The 14,669-nt window shown below is 55.6% G+C and overlaps 2 protein-coding genes across 2 annotated transcripts; one reads left to right on the top strand and one right to left on the bottom strand.

Annotated features, from left to right (window-relative positions):
- On the bottom strand, positions 1-3,065 carry MYOC (myocilin). Its single transcript, XM_082765826.1, has 3 exons — positions 2,198-3,065; positions 1,416-1,535; positions 1-1,267 (listed from the first exon to the last, which is right to left on the bottom strand). The coding sequence occupies exons 1-3, from the start codon at positions 2,688-2,690 to the stop codon at positions 483-485; spliced, it is 1,398 nt and encodes a 465-aa protein (XP_082621952.1). The 5' UTR covers positions 2,691-3,065; the 3' UTR covers positions 1-482.
- Positions 3,066-4,102: 1,037 nt separating this feature from the next.
- VAMP4 (vesicle associated membrane protein 4) lies at positions 4,103-14,663 on the top strand. Its single transcript, XM_082766326.1, has 7 exons — positions 4,103-4,277; positions 4,794-4,840; positions 5,182-5,232; positions 12,058-12,158; positions 12,955-13,034; positions 13,592-13,643; positions 14,254-14,663. The coding sequence occupies exons 1-7, from the start codon at positions 4,212-4,214 to the stop codon at positions 14,280-14,282; spliced, it is 426 nt and encodes a 141-aa protein (XP_082622452.1). The 5' UTR covers positions 4,103-4,211; the 3' UTR covers positions 14,283-14,663.
- Positions 14,664-14,669: the final 6 nt, after the last annotated feature.

Here is a 14,669-nt window from a genome sequence, read left to right as displayed (position 1 = left end):
TGGAGCATCCCCCCCCCCAGCTGGGGGGAGAACAAGCCTCCTACAGCCTTTCTACAATAAATACTTAAAACCGCAGGTTCTGGAAGCAGCGTGGGAGAGCCGCCGGCGAGGTGAGGCCAGCTGCAAGCAGAGGCAGCGTGGAGGCTCCTGGGCTCCGGAGGGGGGGACGCAGGCGGCGAGGCCCCCAGCTGGAGAGGCCACCTCACCGGTCCCACTCTTGCACTGGCCTCCCGGAGTGGGAGGCGTTTCGCTGGCTCGGCCGAGCTCCGGAGAAGCACTTCAATTCTCTTTGCTGCCTTGGAGTACAACAGGATTTCACAGGAGGCATCAGCAGAGGCGTTGGTGGCCCTGCCGCGGGGCGGTTGGGCAGCCTGGGGTCCCCACCGCCACCCGGGGCCGAAGCAGGCACCGAGGGGGCTGAGCCGGCTCGTTCCTGGACGGGAGTGACCGTGGCGCATCCTCTCGGCGTCCCCGGTCCGTGCTCACTCATGGGAGAGGCGGATGGGGTAGGCGACCATGTTGTAGCTGTCCCAGGCGAAGAGCTGCCGCTCCGCCGGGTTGTAGTCCACCATGCTGAGGTACTGGAAGCGGTTCTCGAAGGGGATGCTGAGGGTCCGGCTGGTGCCGGTGGCCGTGTCGTAGGCGAAGTTGACGGTGGTGTTGGGCGCCGAGTAGCTGCTGACGGTGTAGAGGGTGCCGCAGATGACGAAGGAGTTGGCCACCGACTGCTTGCGGATGTTGGTCTCCCAGGTGCGCCGGATCTCCAGCGTCTCGGGGTCCAGCTTGGAGAGGACGATGGCCCCCTTGGCCTTATCGGTGCTGTACACCACCCACAGCCCCGTCTCGTCCACCGCCAGGTCGATGTCGGTGTAGCCGCCCCAGGAGTAGGGGTACTGCCCGTGGTAGCCGGCGCCCGGCAGCTCCCTCTCGGCGGAGATGGCCTCAGCCCGCAGGTCGTAGCGGGCCAGGGCGCGGGAGCGGCGGGGCTGGAAGAAGAGCCCCCCGCGGTACACCACGGCCCCGGTGCTCTCCAGGGGCCGGGGCAGGACGTGCACCTTGGCGGGGTAGCCCCGGGCCAGCTGCTCGGCCGCCTCGTACTGGAAGAGCTGGCGAACCTCCGTGCCCACCGTGTCCACGCGCCACGTGGTCTCCCGCGTGAAGGGGGCCACGGGCTCGGGGTCCTTCATCCACACCCCGTACTTGCCGGCGATGGAGTCCGCCCGGCCCAGCACCACCGGCGCCCCGACCCACGCCAGCTCGCCGCAGTCTGCGGGGACAGAGGCGTTAGGACAGGGGGTGGAAGGGCAGAGCATGCAGAGCGTGAGGGGATCCGTGCATCCCACGGCCCCAAATATCCCGAATTACCCGGTGGCTTCCCCCCCCGCTGCCCCCCGGCCCAGCCCCGGTGGCAGTACCCGAGTCCTCGGCTCGCGGGCGGCCGAGCGCCGTCTCCTCCAGCAGCCGGGACGCGGGGAGCTCCGTCCGCTCCGACTTCAGCTCCTGGTAGCCGAGGGGCTCCGGCTCCCACCTGGGGGCTGCAGGGGGGGGCAGGCGGCGGTGTGAGCCCCGGTGCTGAGCTGTCACCCCCCGAAATGCCCCAAAATGCAGGAGCCTGGTGCCCCGTGCTGGGGCTCAGCGGTGACCCAGGGGTGGGGACACTGCTGACTCCGTTGCCCCCCCCCTCCCTGAGTTTAATGTCCCATAGAGGGAAATTGGGGGTCGCCCCGTGCTGATGCGGTGAGGAGAGCTGGCTCTGGAGGCTACAAACAGCCCAGGTTTGGGGAAGGGGATTTGGGGATTGGGGGGTTTGGGGATGGGGATTTGGGGATAGGGAGGGGATTTGGGGATAGGGAAGGGATTTAGGGATTTGGGGGGGAATATGGGGATGGGAAAGGGATTTGGGGATGAGGAGAGGATTTGGGGATGGGGATGTGGGGACAGGGAGGGGATTTAGGGATGAGGAGGGGGATTTAGGGATTTGGGGGGGGTTCTCCCAGGTGGCTGAGCCCCACAGAGGATCAGCACAGTGCAGGGGGGGCCAGGAGCATGGCACATGCTCCAGGTGGGGGGCATGGGCTGCGGGGTGGGGTGTGGGGAAAGGGACCTGAGCAGCACCTTGGGAGAATGTCGGGGTGAGAATTTGGGGTGGCAGGGGATGGGATGGGATGCCCGTGGGGGTCCCATCCCTGGCACTTACCTTTGCTGGAGCCACGCAGGGTGTCCCGGCCGGGCCCCCCCGCGCCGGGTGGGCAGCGCGCAGCCCTGAGCCGGGCGATCTCCTGGGTGCTGCTCTCCAGCCTCCTGCTCAGCTCCTCCTTCTCCCTCTCCAGCCTCCTCTTGTCCTCCTCCAGCCTCTCCTTATCCCTCAGCAGCTCCTCGCAGCCCCCCGCAGCCGCTTGCTGGGGTCCCCGCGTCCAGACTCCCCCCGCCTCCGCTCCCCGCGGCCCCGAGCCCCCGAAGCCCCCCGGCCCCTCCAGGCGGCTCAGGCGGGCGGCCAGCCCGGCCAGCTCGGCTCGCAGCTGGGCCACCCCGCCGGCCTCGGGGCAACTGGCCTCGCCGGGGCTGGCCACCGTGAAGGTGTAGGTGCAGCGCCCGCTGGCATCATCGGAGCGCTGGAAAAGGGCCGTGTCCCCCGGGGCACCCAGGGCCAGGCTCCCCCCGAGCAGCAGCGTCAGCCAAGCGCCCAGCATGGTCCCGTCCCGCTCGCTCGCCCCGTGTGCCGCCCGCTTTTATAGAAAGCCGAGGGGACGGGGGCGAGGGAAGCTTCCAGATCCCCGCGGTTCCCCCCCGCCACGGGTGCTGGCGAGGCTCCGGCGGCGTGCGGCGGCCGAGGCCAAAATATTTGAGCTGGAGGCCGCGTGCCAGGGGCGGCCGCGAGGACGGGGGTGGAGGTGGCGGGACCCCCGCGGCAGCGGTGGGATCCCAACGGGGAGCGGGGCTGGGGGTGCGGGCGGCCACGGCCCCCCCGGGGGGTGCGGAGTGTGCCAGGTCCTGCGGAGAGGGTGGAGGGTGGGAAACAAAGGGCGGCTGTGCTGCGTGGTTGGCGCTAATTACGGAGTTTATTGGGCTCGGGCTTGTGCCGCCGCCAGGAATAGAGGGGAGGGTGGGGGGGGATGTGGAAGTGAGAGATGGAGGGGTGCCCGAGGGCAGCAGGCAGAAGGGAAAAGGGAGAAAATGAAAATGGGGGGGGGAAAAACAGGGGGAAAAGAGAGGGGAAAAAAAGGTGAAATATTAAAAAGGAAAAGAGAAAAGGGGAAAAAGAGAAAAGAAATCAAAAAGGGAAAAAAGAAAAGTGAAAAAAAGAAAAAAGAGGCAAAAGAGAAAAGAGGAAAAAGTGAAAAAAAAGGAAAAAGGAGAAGAAAAAAGAAAAAAGGGAAAAAAGAAAAAAAAGAAAAAAGAAAAAAATGAAAAAAGAGAAAAAAAGGAAGAACGTGAAAAAAGAAATAAGTGGAAAAAAAAGAAAAGTGAAAACAAAAGTGAAAAAAAAGGAAAAAAGTAGAAAAAAGGAAAAAAAGTGGAAAAAAAGTGGAGAAAAAAAGGAAAATGAAAAAAAAGTGGAGAAAAAAGGAAAAATGTGAAAAAGAAAAAATTTGAAAAAAGGAAAAAAGTGAAAAAAAGAAAAAGTGAAGAAAGAAAAAAGAAAAATATAAAAAGGAGAAGATAAAAGGAAAAAAGAAAAAAAAAAGAAAAAATAACAATAAAAAAAATTAAAAAAAAAGAAAAAAAAGAAAAAATGAAAAAAAGAAAAAATGAAAAAAAAAAGAAAAAATGAAAAAAAGAAAAAAATGAAAAAAATTAAAAAATGAAAAATCGAAAAAGGGAAAAAAGAGAAATAGAAGGAAAAAAGATAAAAGGTAAGAAGAAAAAAAAGGAAAAAGAAAACAAGTGAAAAATAAAAAAGGAAAAAAAGAAAATACGGAAAAAAAAAATAAATAAAAGAAAAATAAAAATAAGGCCGGCACCACCCGCCCCTCCCGGGCCTTTCCCGCGGGCGGTGGAAATTTCCCCCCCGTGGCCACGCCCCCACCCCAATTAGCCCCTCCCCCTCCCTCATTGACCACGCCCCCACCGTGACCCCGCCCCATCCTCCGTAGCCCCTCCCCCTCCGTGCGCCCGCCCCGCGCTGCCGGCAGGGCGCGGTGCCGCTGGCCGAGCCGCTCGATGTGGCGGCCATTTGGCGGGCGGGCCCGGGGGCGGCAGGGAGGGCAGCCATGCCCCCCAAGTTCAAGCGGCACCTGCACGACGACGAGCTCACGGGCTCCGTCAGGAGCGAGCGGGTGAGGGGGGGGACAGCGGCCTGGGTTGGGGGCTTGGGGGTGGCAGGGGAAAGGGGGAGCCCGCTGTGGGGTGCCCGTCCCCATGGGGTGTGGGGTATGGGGTGTGGGGGCTGCTGTGGGGTGTGGGGGCTGTGGGGTTTGCTGGCATTGTCCCTGTGGCCGCTGGCAGCGCTGGCAGCAGGAGCGGTGACCTCCAACCGAGCGGTGCACCTGGGTTCGGTGTGCTTGGGGTGCGCCAGGAGGTTGTAGGGGATGGTGAAGTTTGTGGGACCCAGGGTGGGTTTATCCTGTGGGTGCGCATTGGGGTTTGTGGTGCTCCAAAGGGCTCCAGATTGGGGTCTGTGATGCCCCAAAGCAGGGTCCAGCACGCAGCAGCTGTTTCTGTGTCATAGGATGTCTTACTGATGTTTAGGATTAGGATCTGCACCTTGTGGGCATGCTGGTGGCGCCCTGGAAACGTGTGTGTGTGAAACACCGAACGCTTCTCGGTGACGGTTTTGTTTCCTTTGTTTGCAGAGGAACCTTTTGGAAGAAGATTCGGATGAAGAGGAGGACTTCTTCCTGTGAGTTGCTGAACGGGCACCAGAACGCTCTGAGGCCGGAGGTGTTGGACACCAAGAGCTGCTTGATGGCTTCTGAGTGGCAAGATCACTTTTTTTGTGATCAAAACCTTTGATGTGATCTCTCAGAGCCTTATCAACAAGCGTTAATTAAGACTTAATAAGTGTCACCTGTGTAAAACCGGGGGTGCCACACACGCTGCGTGACATAGGAGGGGCTGGCGGGAGGCATGAGAACAATGCTCCCTCTGCAAGGCGTTGATTCTCTCATAAATATCTCAAGTCTTTGGTTTACTGATGTTTTCATTGAATTTTTCATCATTATTGCTCTCTTTCTACTGCAGGAGGGGGCCTTCCGGATCAAGATTTGGACCCAGAAATGACAAGATCAGGCAGTGAGTTCTTGTTCTTCTGTGTTGCTCACATAATACTCGGTTCTGGCATTACAAACCCCTGCTGCTCTGTTAGCAGAGCGTTTCTCCGTGACCCTGAACAGGAACGTGACTTGTGCTTTGCTTCTTCTGGTCGTAATTTCCCACCCTACCTGCCCATAGCTAGGGATCATCTCACATTTGGTTCCAGCTACCAATGAACTGCCCCTGAGCAGAGGTGGAGGGGTAGGAGTGTATCACAGCACCAAAACCAAGTTCCCAAAGCCCTTGCTGTATTCTGGTGATGACCTGTTCCACCCTTCTATCATTTTTTGTTTGTTTTTTTGTTTTTTTTTTTTTCAGCATTAACCCTGAATGTTAACCTTACCTACCCCATTCTTGCTTCATCGCTTTTTTTTTTTTTTTTTTTTTTAAATCTTCTAATTTGCTCCTCAATGTTTCAAGAGAGCAGGCGGTCAGGAAGGCACAAGGACCATTTTTTTCAGGCAGCTGCTGGCCTCCTGCTCTCCTCCTCAGGTGAAACCCTGGCAGAGGTGACCGGGAGATGGGCAGTGAGTCAGGGAGCAGCAGGACAAACAGGAAGCCATTACAGCAGGAGGAGGATTATTGACTGTAGCAGTGCACGAAGGAAGGAGGGAGCGCTGACTCCTCCGAGCGACTCATTTCCTGGATGATGCTCGCTCCGTGCCCCAGTTCGCTGTGCCCTTAGCTGCTGGGGACGCGATGGTTGCACCTGATGGGAAGGGGGGGGTTGTTCGCAGCCCCCTGGCTCTCGTGGTGCTGTTTCCTTCGCCGGCCTCCGCAGAGCCAGAACAGAAATCTGGGCAGAGGCTGATGACCAGGCTCTGATTAGCCTGGGTTGTTGTGTGAGCAGCCTCAGAATGGCTCCTCATTAGGGTTTGGTGTTGTGTTTTTTTTCGTGCCAGGAAGAAGCCAGTGCAGCGCTGGGATGACTCATTGGGAGCTAGTGTAAATTAGGTTCTTCAAGATAAGACGTAATTAGGGAGAGTTCTGAGTTTTACAAGTCCACAGCGAAGTGGCATAATAAAGGAGTTTGGAGGGTTGTGGGTTCCCATTTAAATACCTAACCGAAGGAGAAGAGTGGGTCATTTCAGTCCAGGAGGCGAAGTTATTTGGGTCTAAGCAGCTCGGTTTGGGAGGTTTGTTAGCACAAACATGTGGGCAGGGTTTTTTGTTGTTGTTTTCTTGACATGCAGCTATAAAATTCACCTTGGCTCCCTCTGTTTGTATCCTCAGCCCCTACGGTTCATTCACGGTCACTGGAGAGCAGTATGGCTGCGATGGCACCATGTGTTTGGGATCCTCTACCTTGTTTGACTTTCTCTGAGCTGCCCTTTAGTGAGGCCTTTGAGTCTGCTGCAGAGGTGGGCCTGAGACTCTGTGGAGTCTCCCTCCTTGAAGATCTTCAGAAGCCACCTGGATGTGGTCCTTGGCAGCCCGCTCCGATTGTGCGAGTGGGGTCCCACCTCGATGAAAAGCTGTAGAAGGGGGTTAATGCCTGCCCCTTCGTCCTTTTCTGCCAGAAGGGGTTTGCAGAGGGTCTTGTGTCTTGCCTGAGTGGAGGAAAACGGGAGCTCTTCTCTTCCAGCTGCCTTGGCCGGGCTGAAAGGCTGTGGGAGTTGTCAGGAGGCAGGGAAGAGTGGATTTTTAGGAGGCGGGGGGCAGCACTGCAGCTGTGTAAGGGGAGAAAAATGAAAGAAGAATTCACCCAGGAACTGATGGGTTCTTGGGTGGGCATCAGTCACTTCACAGCGTGTCCGAGGCTTGCCTGTAGCCAGAGACTGCTCGTCTGGTGGACCTGGCATGGGATGTGTGCCTTGGGATGGGAACTGACTGCATCTCTCTAGGCTCTAGTATCTGGAGGGTTTGTCACAAAGCAGTGTCTGTTGTCTGCTCTCATCAGTGCTGATTGCTTTATTTAATAAGCACTCGCAGCGTGCCGTGGTTGCTTCTCGTGGTGTGGTTTATTGTTGAGTTTCTGATCAAACCAGCCCCTGTGCGGGATGGATTTGTGCCTGGTGTCGTCGTGATGCACAGTTTGTTCGTGTTTCGGTAGAGGAGGAAAAGGAGAGTTGGGTTGCTGCTGAAACACTGCAAGGAAACGACATTTTAAGGAGGAATTTGAGCATCTGGAGAACTGAGACGTAGCGGGACAAAGCTAGGGAGGCTGGAGCTGTACAGGGCTGGAGAAAATGAGGTGTGAAGACAGGCATGAATGGGAACGGGATGGAGGACTGGGCAGAGGAAAAAGAAACGGGATTATGGGAGCAAAGGTGCGGAACATGTCGAATGTGAGGGGCAAGACTGGAAACTTTTCCTGGCTGTCCTTGGCAGCGAGTGGGCTTGGGTCAGGGTGGAGAATCTGGCAGCAGAGCCCCTCGATGCTGGCTCAGCTGCAGAAGGACTTGTTGGGGAACACTGCAAACCTTGCAGGGGAAGGAGACGAGTTAGAGCCAGTGGTAATGGCAGGAGGCAGCGTCACAGTGCCCCCATGCTGAATTTTGCCCTATTTTGTATTTTATATGTCTGGAAGTTTGGGCTCTGTTGGCCCAGCAGCTGCTTGGTTGGGGTGGAAGCTCCCCTGGTAACTTGGTGGCCGCTGTGGTCCCTCAGGCTCTCTCTGAGACCACCTCCTCTTGTGTACTGCTGATGTTCCTGTAAACCACGTTGTTCCTCACGGTTGTGTTGAAGAATTTGAAGAAGCAACTTGAAAACAGCGATCTGTGGCACGGTTTGGTGCTGACAGCCCCTCGTCGAGTACAGCAGAGGTCTGTCGGGCAGCCCTGCCTCGTGCTCGAGGGCTCCTCCTGCCTCTGCAGCATCTGCAGGGCTTGGCTCCGGGTCCTGTTGCCTTTTCCCCTTGGTTACTGCCACAATAAGGGGTGTTTGGGCATGCTTTGCCCTGGAATACACCGCGCTATAAATATCCCTGCATCAACTGGGGATGGAAAATAGGAGTGTGTCATGCTGGCTGCAAGCAGACACCGGAGAGACAACAAGGAGCCTTGAGCAGCCCGCCCATGGGCTGTGCATGGCCTGTTTACGATGTCTGAAGAATGCTGGGCTGTTGGTCCAGCACCGTGACCGGCCCAGAGAGTTCGAGCTTTTCAATAGCTAGCCCAGGGTGGCCAAATGGCAAGGCTTCTTTCTCCCTCTCTGGAGCAGGCAAAGCAAAAAGAAGCAGAGCCTAAACCCAGCTAAGTGCTGGTGGATCTCTTCTTGCTGCCTCGACTGGATGCACTTGTTAAAAGCATCATGTTTGCAGTCGTTAGTAAGAAGAAGGGTCATGGGAGATGGTCTGTGCTGTTGTCTTGCTCGTTTCCCTGGCAGGTATTTCTTCTGCGTTATTTCTCTTGGAAATCTGGCAGGAATGCAATACATGAGATGTATGTGTCCAAAGCCAAACAGGAAACGTGCTTCGTGTATTAGTGGATTCGTTTTTCCCTTGCCAAGGAAAACACGAAGATATTTTCTGCTTGATGCAACTTGAGTTTCCAGCCTCAAGCGTGCCAAACTAATGGGAATTGTTGGAACTGCGTGGCTAGTGCATCGGTGGTGCATCTTTCAGCCCCTTCCTGGGGAGGCATCTCTTGTAGCAGTGACAGGTGGGACAGAGCAGAGAGCAAGGGCTGTCAGCTTGTGGTTGAGGCTCCGTGCGGGGTCCTGGAGAGCAAAGTTTCATCCCCTGCCTCAGTCTCTTCCTGCTTTTTCCGGGGTTCTCGTTCGCATCAGATAGCGACTGGTATCAGGGTGCTCATGTGTCTGCTTTGCAAGGAAGCAAAATATCTAAATACCTATGAGAGTTTAGGCCTTGATTGCTGTCTCTGCACTTCCCATCTGTGAAATGTCTCATTTCTGGTAGCGGGGGCTGGCTGGCTGCGTAACCAGGCTATGGATAGGCAGCGAAGGCGCGCAGCACTTCTCCAGCACCTCGAGTGAAAAGAGGTGGGATGCTGGGGTGCGTACTGGGAGGTAGGAGCCTGAGCTCCATCCTCCAATAAAGCAGAGCAGCTTTAAGTCACAGACCTGTCCCTGCTCCCCTGTAATATTTTGGGGTGCCCTGGGGCCGCAGCAGCACCTCTGTTGTGCTGTGCTGGCCGGGGGCATGGGTGGCATGGCACTGCACGTTCCCATGTGCGTTGGACTCTGGCGTGCTCCCCCTTGTAGCTGTAACCAAAATAGCTTGGTAAAATCTGTTGTGGGAGGAAATCTCCTTATTTTGAAACCAGTAATGTTTTTAGAAACATTTACATACTGCAAATGTGTTCTCCTGCCTGTGAAACTGATGTGAAGTCCTTAGAGCTCCTGCCAGGCTGGCTTGTTTAGGATAGCAGCTGTTTCTGCTTTTCCTCTCTCACCCCGAGCTGTAGCAGGGTCACTTGCAGCTCTGAGTTGGGACTTGGCCTCTCTGCCTCAGTAAAAAAAATTCCCTCTCGAAGCACGTCTCCTTCCCACCTGGTCACCTGCTGCCCCAGAAAGGGGCCGTGGGGCTGCGCAGGACCTGTGTGGGGTGGATGCCCTTGGGGGACAGGGTGACACGAGCTTCCTGTCCTCAGTGCCACCTCCTGCGCAGCTCTGCTGCTTGCTTCTTACCTTGCAAAATGAGTGGTGGGTCCGAACAGGCTGGTGGGTTTGGGGCAGGTTTCAGGGGATTTTCTGTGCCTTTTCCCCTCCAGATAGCAAACTCCTGGCGAGCAGCTGCCACCGGTGTGCGAGGCAGAGGCTGCTGCTGCGCGCTGTAGGCGGATGCAGAGACGCAGCACGGGGAAGGCAGGTTCCTTTCCTGTGGCATCCTAAAGAAAGCAAGGATTTGCGTGTGCCGCCGGAGCCCGGCGTGTGCCGTACGAGGGCTGATGAGTCAGAAATTGGCTCCTGAGGGCTCGCCTGGCTGTTCCCGCTCCAGAAGCTGCAGTGCAGCAGCGCTACAAAGCCTGACCTGAAATGCTCAGGTGGGAAGCCCCCTCGCATTGCTGTGTTTCCAGCTTTTTGTAGAGCTTCATGGGGAGAAAAAAGCCTTTTCGTGCCTTTCCTGGTTTTGGAAGGCCAAGGGAATGTGTGCTTTTCCATTGAAGCCACTATAGCTCGTCGCAGCTGCTCCTCATGTGTGCATCTCGGCACAAGTGTCTGCTCAGCAAGAGGCACCGAGCTGTCAGGGAGGCAGGAGAATTAGGTCAGTGCGAACCAGAACTCAGTGTCTTTTAATTAAAGGCATAGTGGCCTCTAATTAGATAGGGCCCTGTCCCCGAGCTCTGTTCCTGGCTGTGTAGGGCCTCACTGACCAGCTTTGGGCACGCTGCTCCGGGTCTCTTTTGCCCCGTTTTCCCAGGTCACGGTGCAGGTTGTGCTGTCCTCTTCTTGCCGGGTGCTGCGAGGCTACGTGCTGCACGATGATGGCTCTGCACGTGGTGGGGCTGGGTCTGCAGCTGTAAAAAACAAACAAACAAAAAAAAAACAACTATTTTGGCAAATAACGTCTTTGAATTTTCTATCAAAATGATGCCAATGGGCAGGAGAAGGTTTTCAGTGGGTCCAAAGAGGAATATGGAAATGGGATAATTCGGGGAGTTGGAGAGCGTGGGTGCAAATGATGATGTGGGGGCAGTCCTTCCCCTTGGGGACACCAAGGACAAATACACATTTTGATATATATTTTGATATCTTTGAAGTGCTTCGTTGTTTTTAAATCAGTGCACGCTACGAAGCTGAACGTAAGACTTCCTGCAGGGCGAGTGGCCTGGAGCCATTTCAGTCTCGTTGCCTTGTGTGTGGTGTTGCCTCCAAGACGTCGCTGTTGCCACTTACTTTCTGAGATCGGTATGTCTCGGACATACCCCATTGTCTCCCCAGGGCCCCAAGAAATTTCTTATTTCTATCTCCAGGAAAATAAAAGTGTATTTAGTTCCAAAATACAAACCAGCCCGTAGCAGTATTTTTCCACCAGGAGAATTTGTCTCTCTTACCAATGCAGCTTTTTTATGGAGTGAATAAATACATTTATAATAACCCTGCGGGTGTGATTTAGGCTACTGTTCACTGAAACGACTACCCACAGAGTTGCGTAACCCATGAGAAGATGGATTCTAATAAGTTGCTTCAGTTCATATCGGCAATTTCTTTCCTGTCCTCTCGAGGCCCCTGGCAGAGTGGATTTTCATTTTGCAGCTCGGCTCCCAGCGCGGGGGAGTGCACCTTGCTTTGATTCCACTCCGAGTTATTTAACAAAGGTGCGGTGCTGGCTTCTGTGGGGTTTGGGAAGATAAGGTGGGATGTTTTTTTTCCACTTCGGTGTGAACTCCTCTACAGCAAAGGTGCCCGCCCACACCCATCCGTGCCTTTTCCTCCTGCGTTTGTGTGTGAAAGGCTCCCGGTGCTCTGGTTAGGAAGTTCTGTGATGTCCTCACGCTGCATTAAAGCCATTCAGTTTAAATCCCCAGGCAGATGCGTGCTTGTGACGGTGGTTCCTGCTCACATCGTGTGTTTGATCGCCGTGCCTGCCCGTGACGGGAGGGTGCCCCACTTCTGCTGACTTTTCAGCGTTCCCTTAGAGCCCTTTGCATTCCCTGCCCTACCTGGGATTCCCAGACACGCACCCCACACGATGCCATGCCTTTCTCCTGCCTTCCTCTTCTCAAACTTTCTCAGCACCCCCTCAGCCTCCCTCCACCATTGTCCCTTTGATTTTTTTTTTTTTTTTGCCACTGAGCTCACCTGTGCAGCTCGGAGCGAGGGTCGGAGCTGCAGCGTGCAGCTGGAGGTGCTCGCTGCCTGCCCCTCACGCTGCCTCGGCTTTGCTTTGCTCTGCTCTAGTGTCCAGAACCAGGTGGACGAAGTCATCGATGTCATGCAGGAGAACATCACCAAGGTGATCGAAAGAGGCGAGCGGCTGGACGACCTGCAGGATAAATCAGGTGCGACGCTATGTGCAGCTTTGCTGTCTGTCTGTCCTTTTCCCTGTATCTCTTCCCCACTGCTGGGCCGGGCTCCGTGCTTTCATCTCACAACCAGGTGCCCAGTGATGGACCTGGGCTTGTATTTATGCCTCGGGCTGCAGATTTAACTTAACTTTTCCTACATTTTCCTCTTTCCACCTTCTGCTGCTGTGCACAGCCCCAGTCCACGCTGACCGGTGTCCGTCAGTCAGCCCCTCACCCTGCTGTGGTCACTCAGCAGCCTGAGGGTCTAACCACCCTGAGGAACTGCTCCCTCCTCTTGTCACTTTACCTACTCCTTGGCCTCCTCCCGCAGCCAGCTGGTGCTCAGCCATCCTGGCTCCCCTCTGGGCTCATTGTCGCTGCAGCGATGCGGAGGCAGCCTCCTAAGAGCTTTAGGCATGGAAGTGCCGAGGTTTTAGTTCAGAGGCGTTTGGGTGCCGTGACCTAGTCGGTCCTTCGCGCTGGCGTGGCTCAGTCTGTCCCCCGTTGGCCCTGAGCGTTCAGCTGTCCGCCCGTTTGCTGCCTCGCACAGGGAATTCCTGTCCTCAGAGGGCAGAGGCAGCACAAAGGGGGCTCAGTGGGGCCTCCGGTCTGCGTGCGCTCTCTAGCGAGGGGCGGCGCGTTGGCGTCTGCTGTGGCTTTGGGTGAATCACGCTGTGGTTGGGCTTCTCCCTTCTTGCCAAGTTCGTTGCTTGAAGCTAAAGTGGAGCTGTTGGGATGAGCGGGGGCTCTGTGCGCGCTGCTCAGTCGCCTCTCTTCTCTCCTTCCGCAGAAAGCTTATCGGACAACGCCACAGCTTTTAGCAACAGAGCCAAGCAGCTCCGGAGGCAGATGTGGTGGCGAGGCTGCAAGGTGAGCGAGAGCTGGAGTGGTTTTCTTCATGCGGGTCCTCTGGCCCGGGGCCAAACGACGGGGTCACTGCGTGGTGGAAACACAAGGGAGCAATTTAAGCTAGAGGGAGCACCTGCCCTATAGATCTGTCTGTAAGTGTGAACGCTGCAGGATGAGGGTCCTGGAGGCACCCCTGGAGGTGGTGCTGCTGGTACAGGAGCCAGCTGGAGGCATCTCCCGTGCTTGCTCCGTGGAGAACTTGGGGTTCACTCAGCCAGGCTGGGCACTCTCCCTTTGAGGTGTGGAAGGGTGTGAGATGCAGAGCTCTTCGCAAGATGTTTTGAAGCCATCCTCCCTCCTGAGCTGGCCCTGGTGGGGCCTCTCTTCTGTGAGGGATCATCTACACTCCAGGTGGAGGGCTGGTTGCCTGCCCTCCCCTGGTAGGTGACAGAGAAGCCAAGAGTTTAAAAATAAAACACAATAAGAACAAAAACTAAACAGAAGCACTTTTCTAGCTGGGAAGGTGCAGGAGCTACGTAGGGTGCCACTTGTAACACGCCTCCGTGTTCCTCTTGCAGATGAAGGCGATCATAGCGCTGGTGGTGGTTGTCCTCCTGCTCGTGATCATCAGTGAGTAGTTTCGGGTCACTCCAGCCGTGTCTGGCGCTGAAATTCTTCACTCTGTGTAGCAGCCACAAGCAGCACGCGTAGCCCACACCGCGCTTCTCTTCTACAAGGCTTACCCCTGCATGCAGAGGAGCAGGCTCAAGCTGATCCCACCTGACTTACCACAGAAAGCCAGTGTTGCTCTGACAGAGGGCTGGCAGGGGTGGTTTATGGGCTTGTGCCAGTGGGTTTATTTTATTTTTGTATTAATTCTCTCTGGGGGCTGCTCTCTAACAGTTCTTTTGCTGCCCTTCAGCAAAGCCCCCTGGCCTGTTGCCCTGCTGCCACAGGTAGAAGCAGGAGAGGCAGAGCTGGCAGCAGGGTCAAGCACCGGAGAGGGAGGGAGACTGATGGAAAATCCCATCTGGTTTAATTCTGGAAAGCTGGAAGGAGACGAAGGTGGCAGGAAATTTTGTCTAGCGTGTATGCAAGCAGCAGATTGCATTGGTTTGAGCTTGGAAACACACTTTCCCTTGTGGCTGCTCGCCGGTTGTCACTGTGGAGGGGAAGGGTTGTCTTTCTGGTGCCGCTCGGCGTGGCTGAGAGCTTGTTTCTCTGTTGTTTTTTTTTCCAGTTCCCATAGTCCTGAAGTACCACACCTGATGGGGCAGCCGAGACATTGATGGAGCCGGCTGCGGGATAAGCAAACTGCTGTGTAACTTAAGTGAGATATCTGTATATAGCTTTGAAGTTGTTTTTCCTCCAAGGAGGCGGCGGCAAGTAGCCAGCTCTAACAGAGCACTGAGACCTGCCAAAAGACCCTTTTTTGGTTTTTTTTTGGTCGAGTACCTGGCTCCTGCTGACGTTTTTATAACAAGGTTCAGTTCCCAAAACGCTCGTTTTGTGGCACGCTGGGTCTCTGCTTTGGAGCCGGCTACTTGCCGTTAGGGTTTATCTGTATATATGGCTGGGTTGTAATAATGCCTCCAGTCGGAGCCGTTCCCCGCTCCCTGCTGCGGAAGGCAGAGGGGACTCTGTCCTTTCCCCGGG

Source organism: Aythya marila (assembly GCF_965140915.1).
Source record: "Aythya marila genome assembly, chromosome: 8".
In the NCBI taxonomy this organism is placed as follows: Eukaryota; Metazoa; Chordata; class Aves; order Anseriformes; family Anatidae; genus Aythya; species Aythya marila.
The sequence above is the reverse complement of the archived record's forward strand: the minus strand, read 5'-3'. Positions and strand labels throughout refer to the sequence as shown.

Bases quoted from the DNA above. Each gene is read 5' to 3' on its own strand.
- VAMP4 (XM_082766326.1), top strand. From the start codon at position 4,212: ATGCCCCCCAAGTTCAAGCGGCACCTGCACGACGACGAGCTCACGGGC. The intron at 4,278-4,793 runs GTGAGGGGGGGG...CTTTGTTTGCAG, and splicing joins GCTCCGTCAGGAGCGAGCGG to AGGAACCTTTTGGAAGAAGA. The intron at 12,159-12,954 runs GTGCGACGCTAT...CTCCTTCCGCAG, and splicing joins CGACCTGCAGGATAAATCAG to AAAGCTTATCGGACAACGCC.
- MYOC (XM_082765826.1), bottom strand. From the start codon at position 2,690: ATGCTGGGCGCTTGGCTGACGCTGCTGCTCGGGGGGAGCCTGGCCCTG. The intron at 1,536-2,197 runs GTAAGTGCCAGG...CCCCCCCTGCAG, and splicing joins CCTGCGTGGCTCCAGCAAAG to CCCCCAGGTGGGAGCCGGAG. The intron at 1,268-1,415 runs GTACTGCCACCG...CTGTCCCCGCAG, and splicing joins CCCGCGAGCCGAGGACTCGG to ACTGCGGCGAGCTGGCGTGG.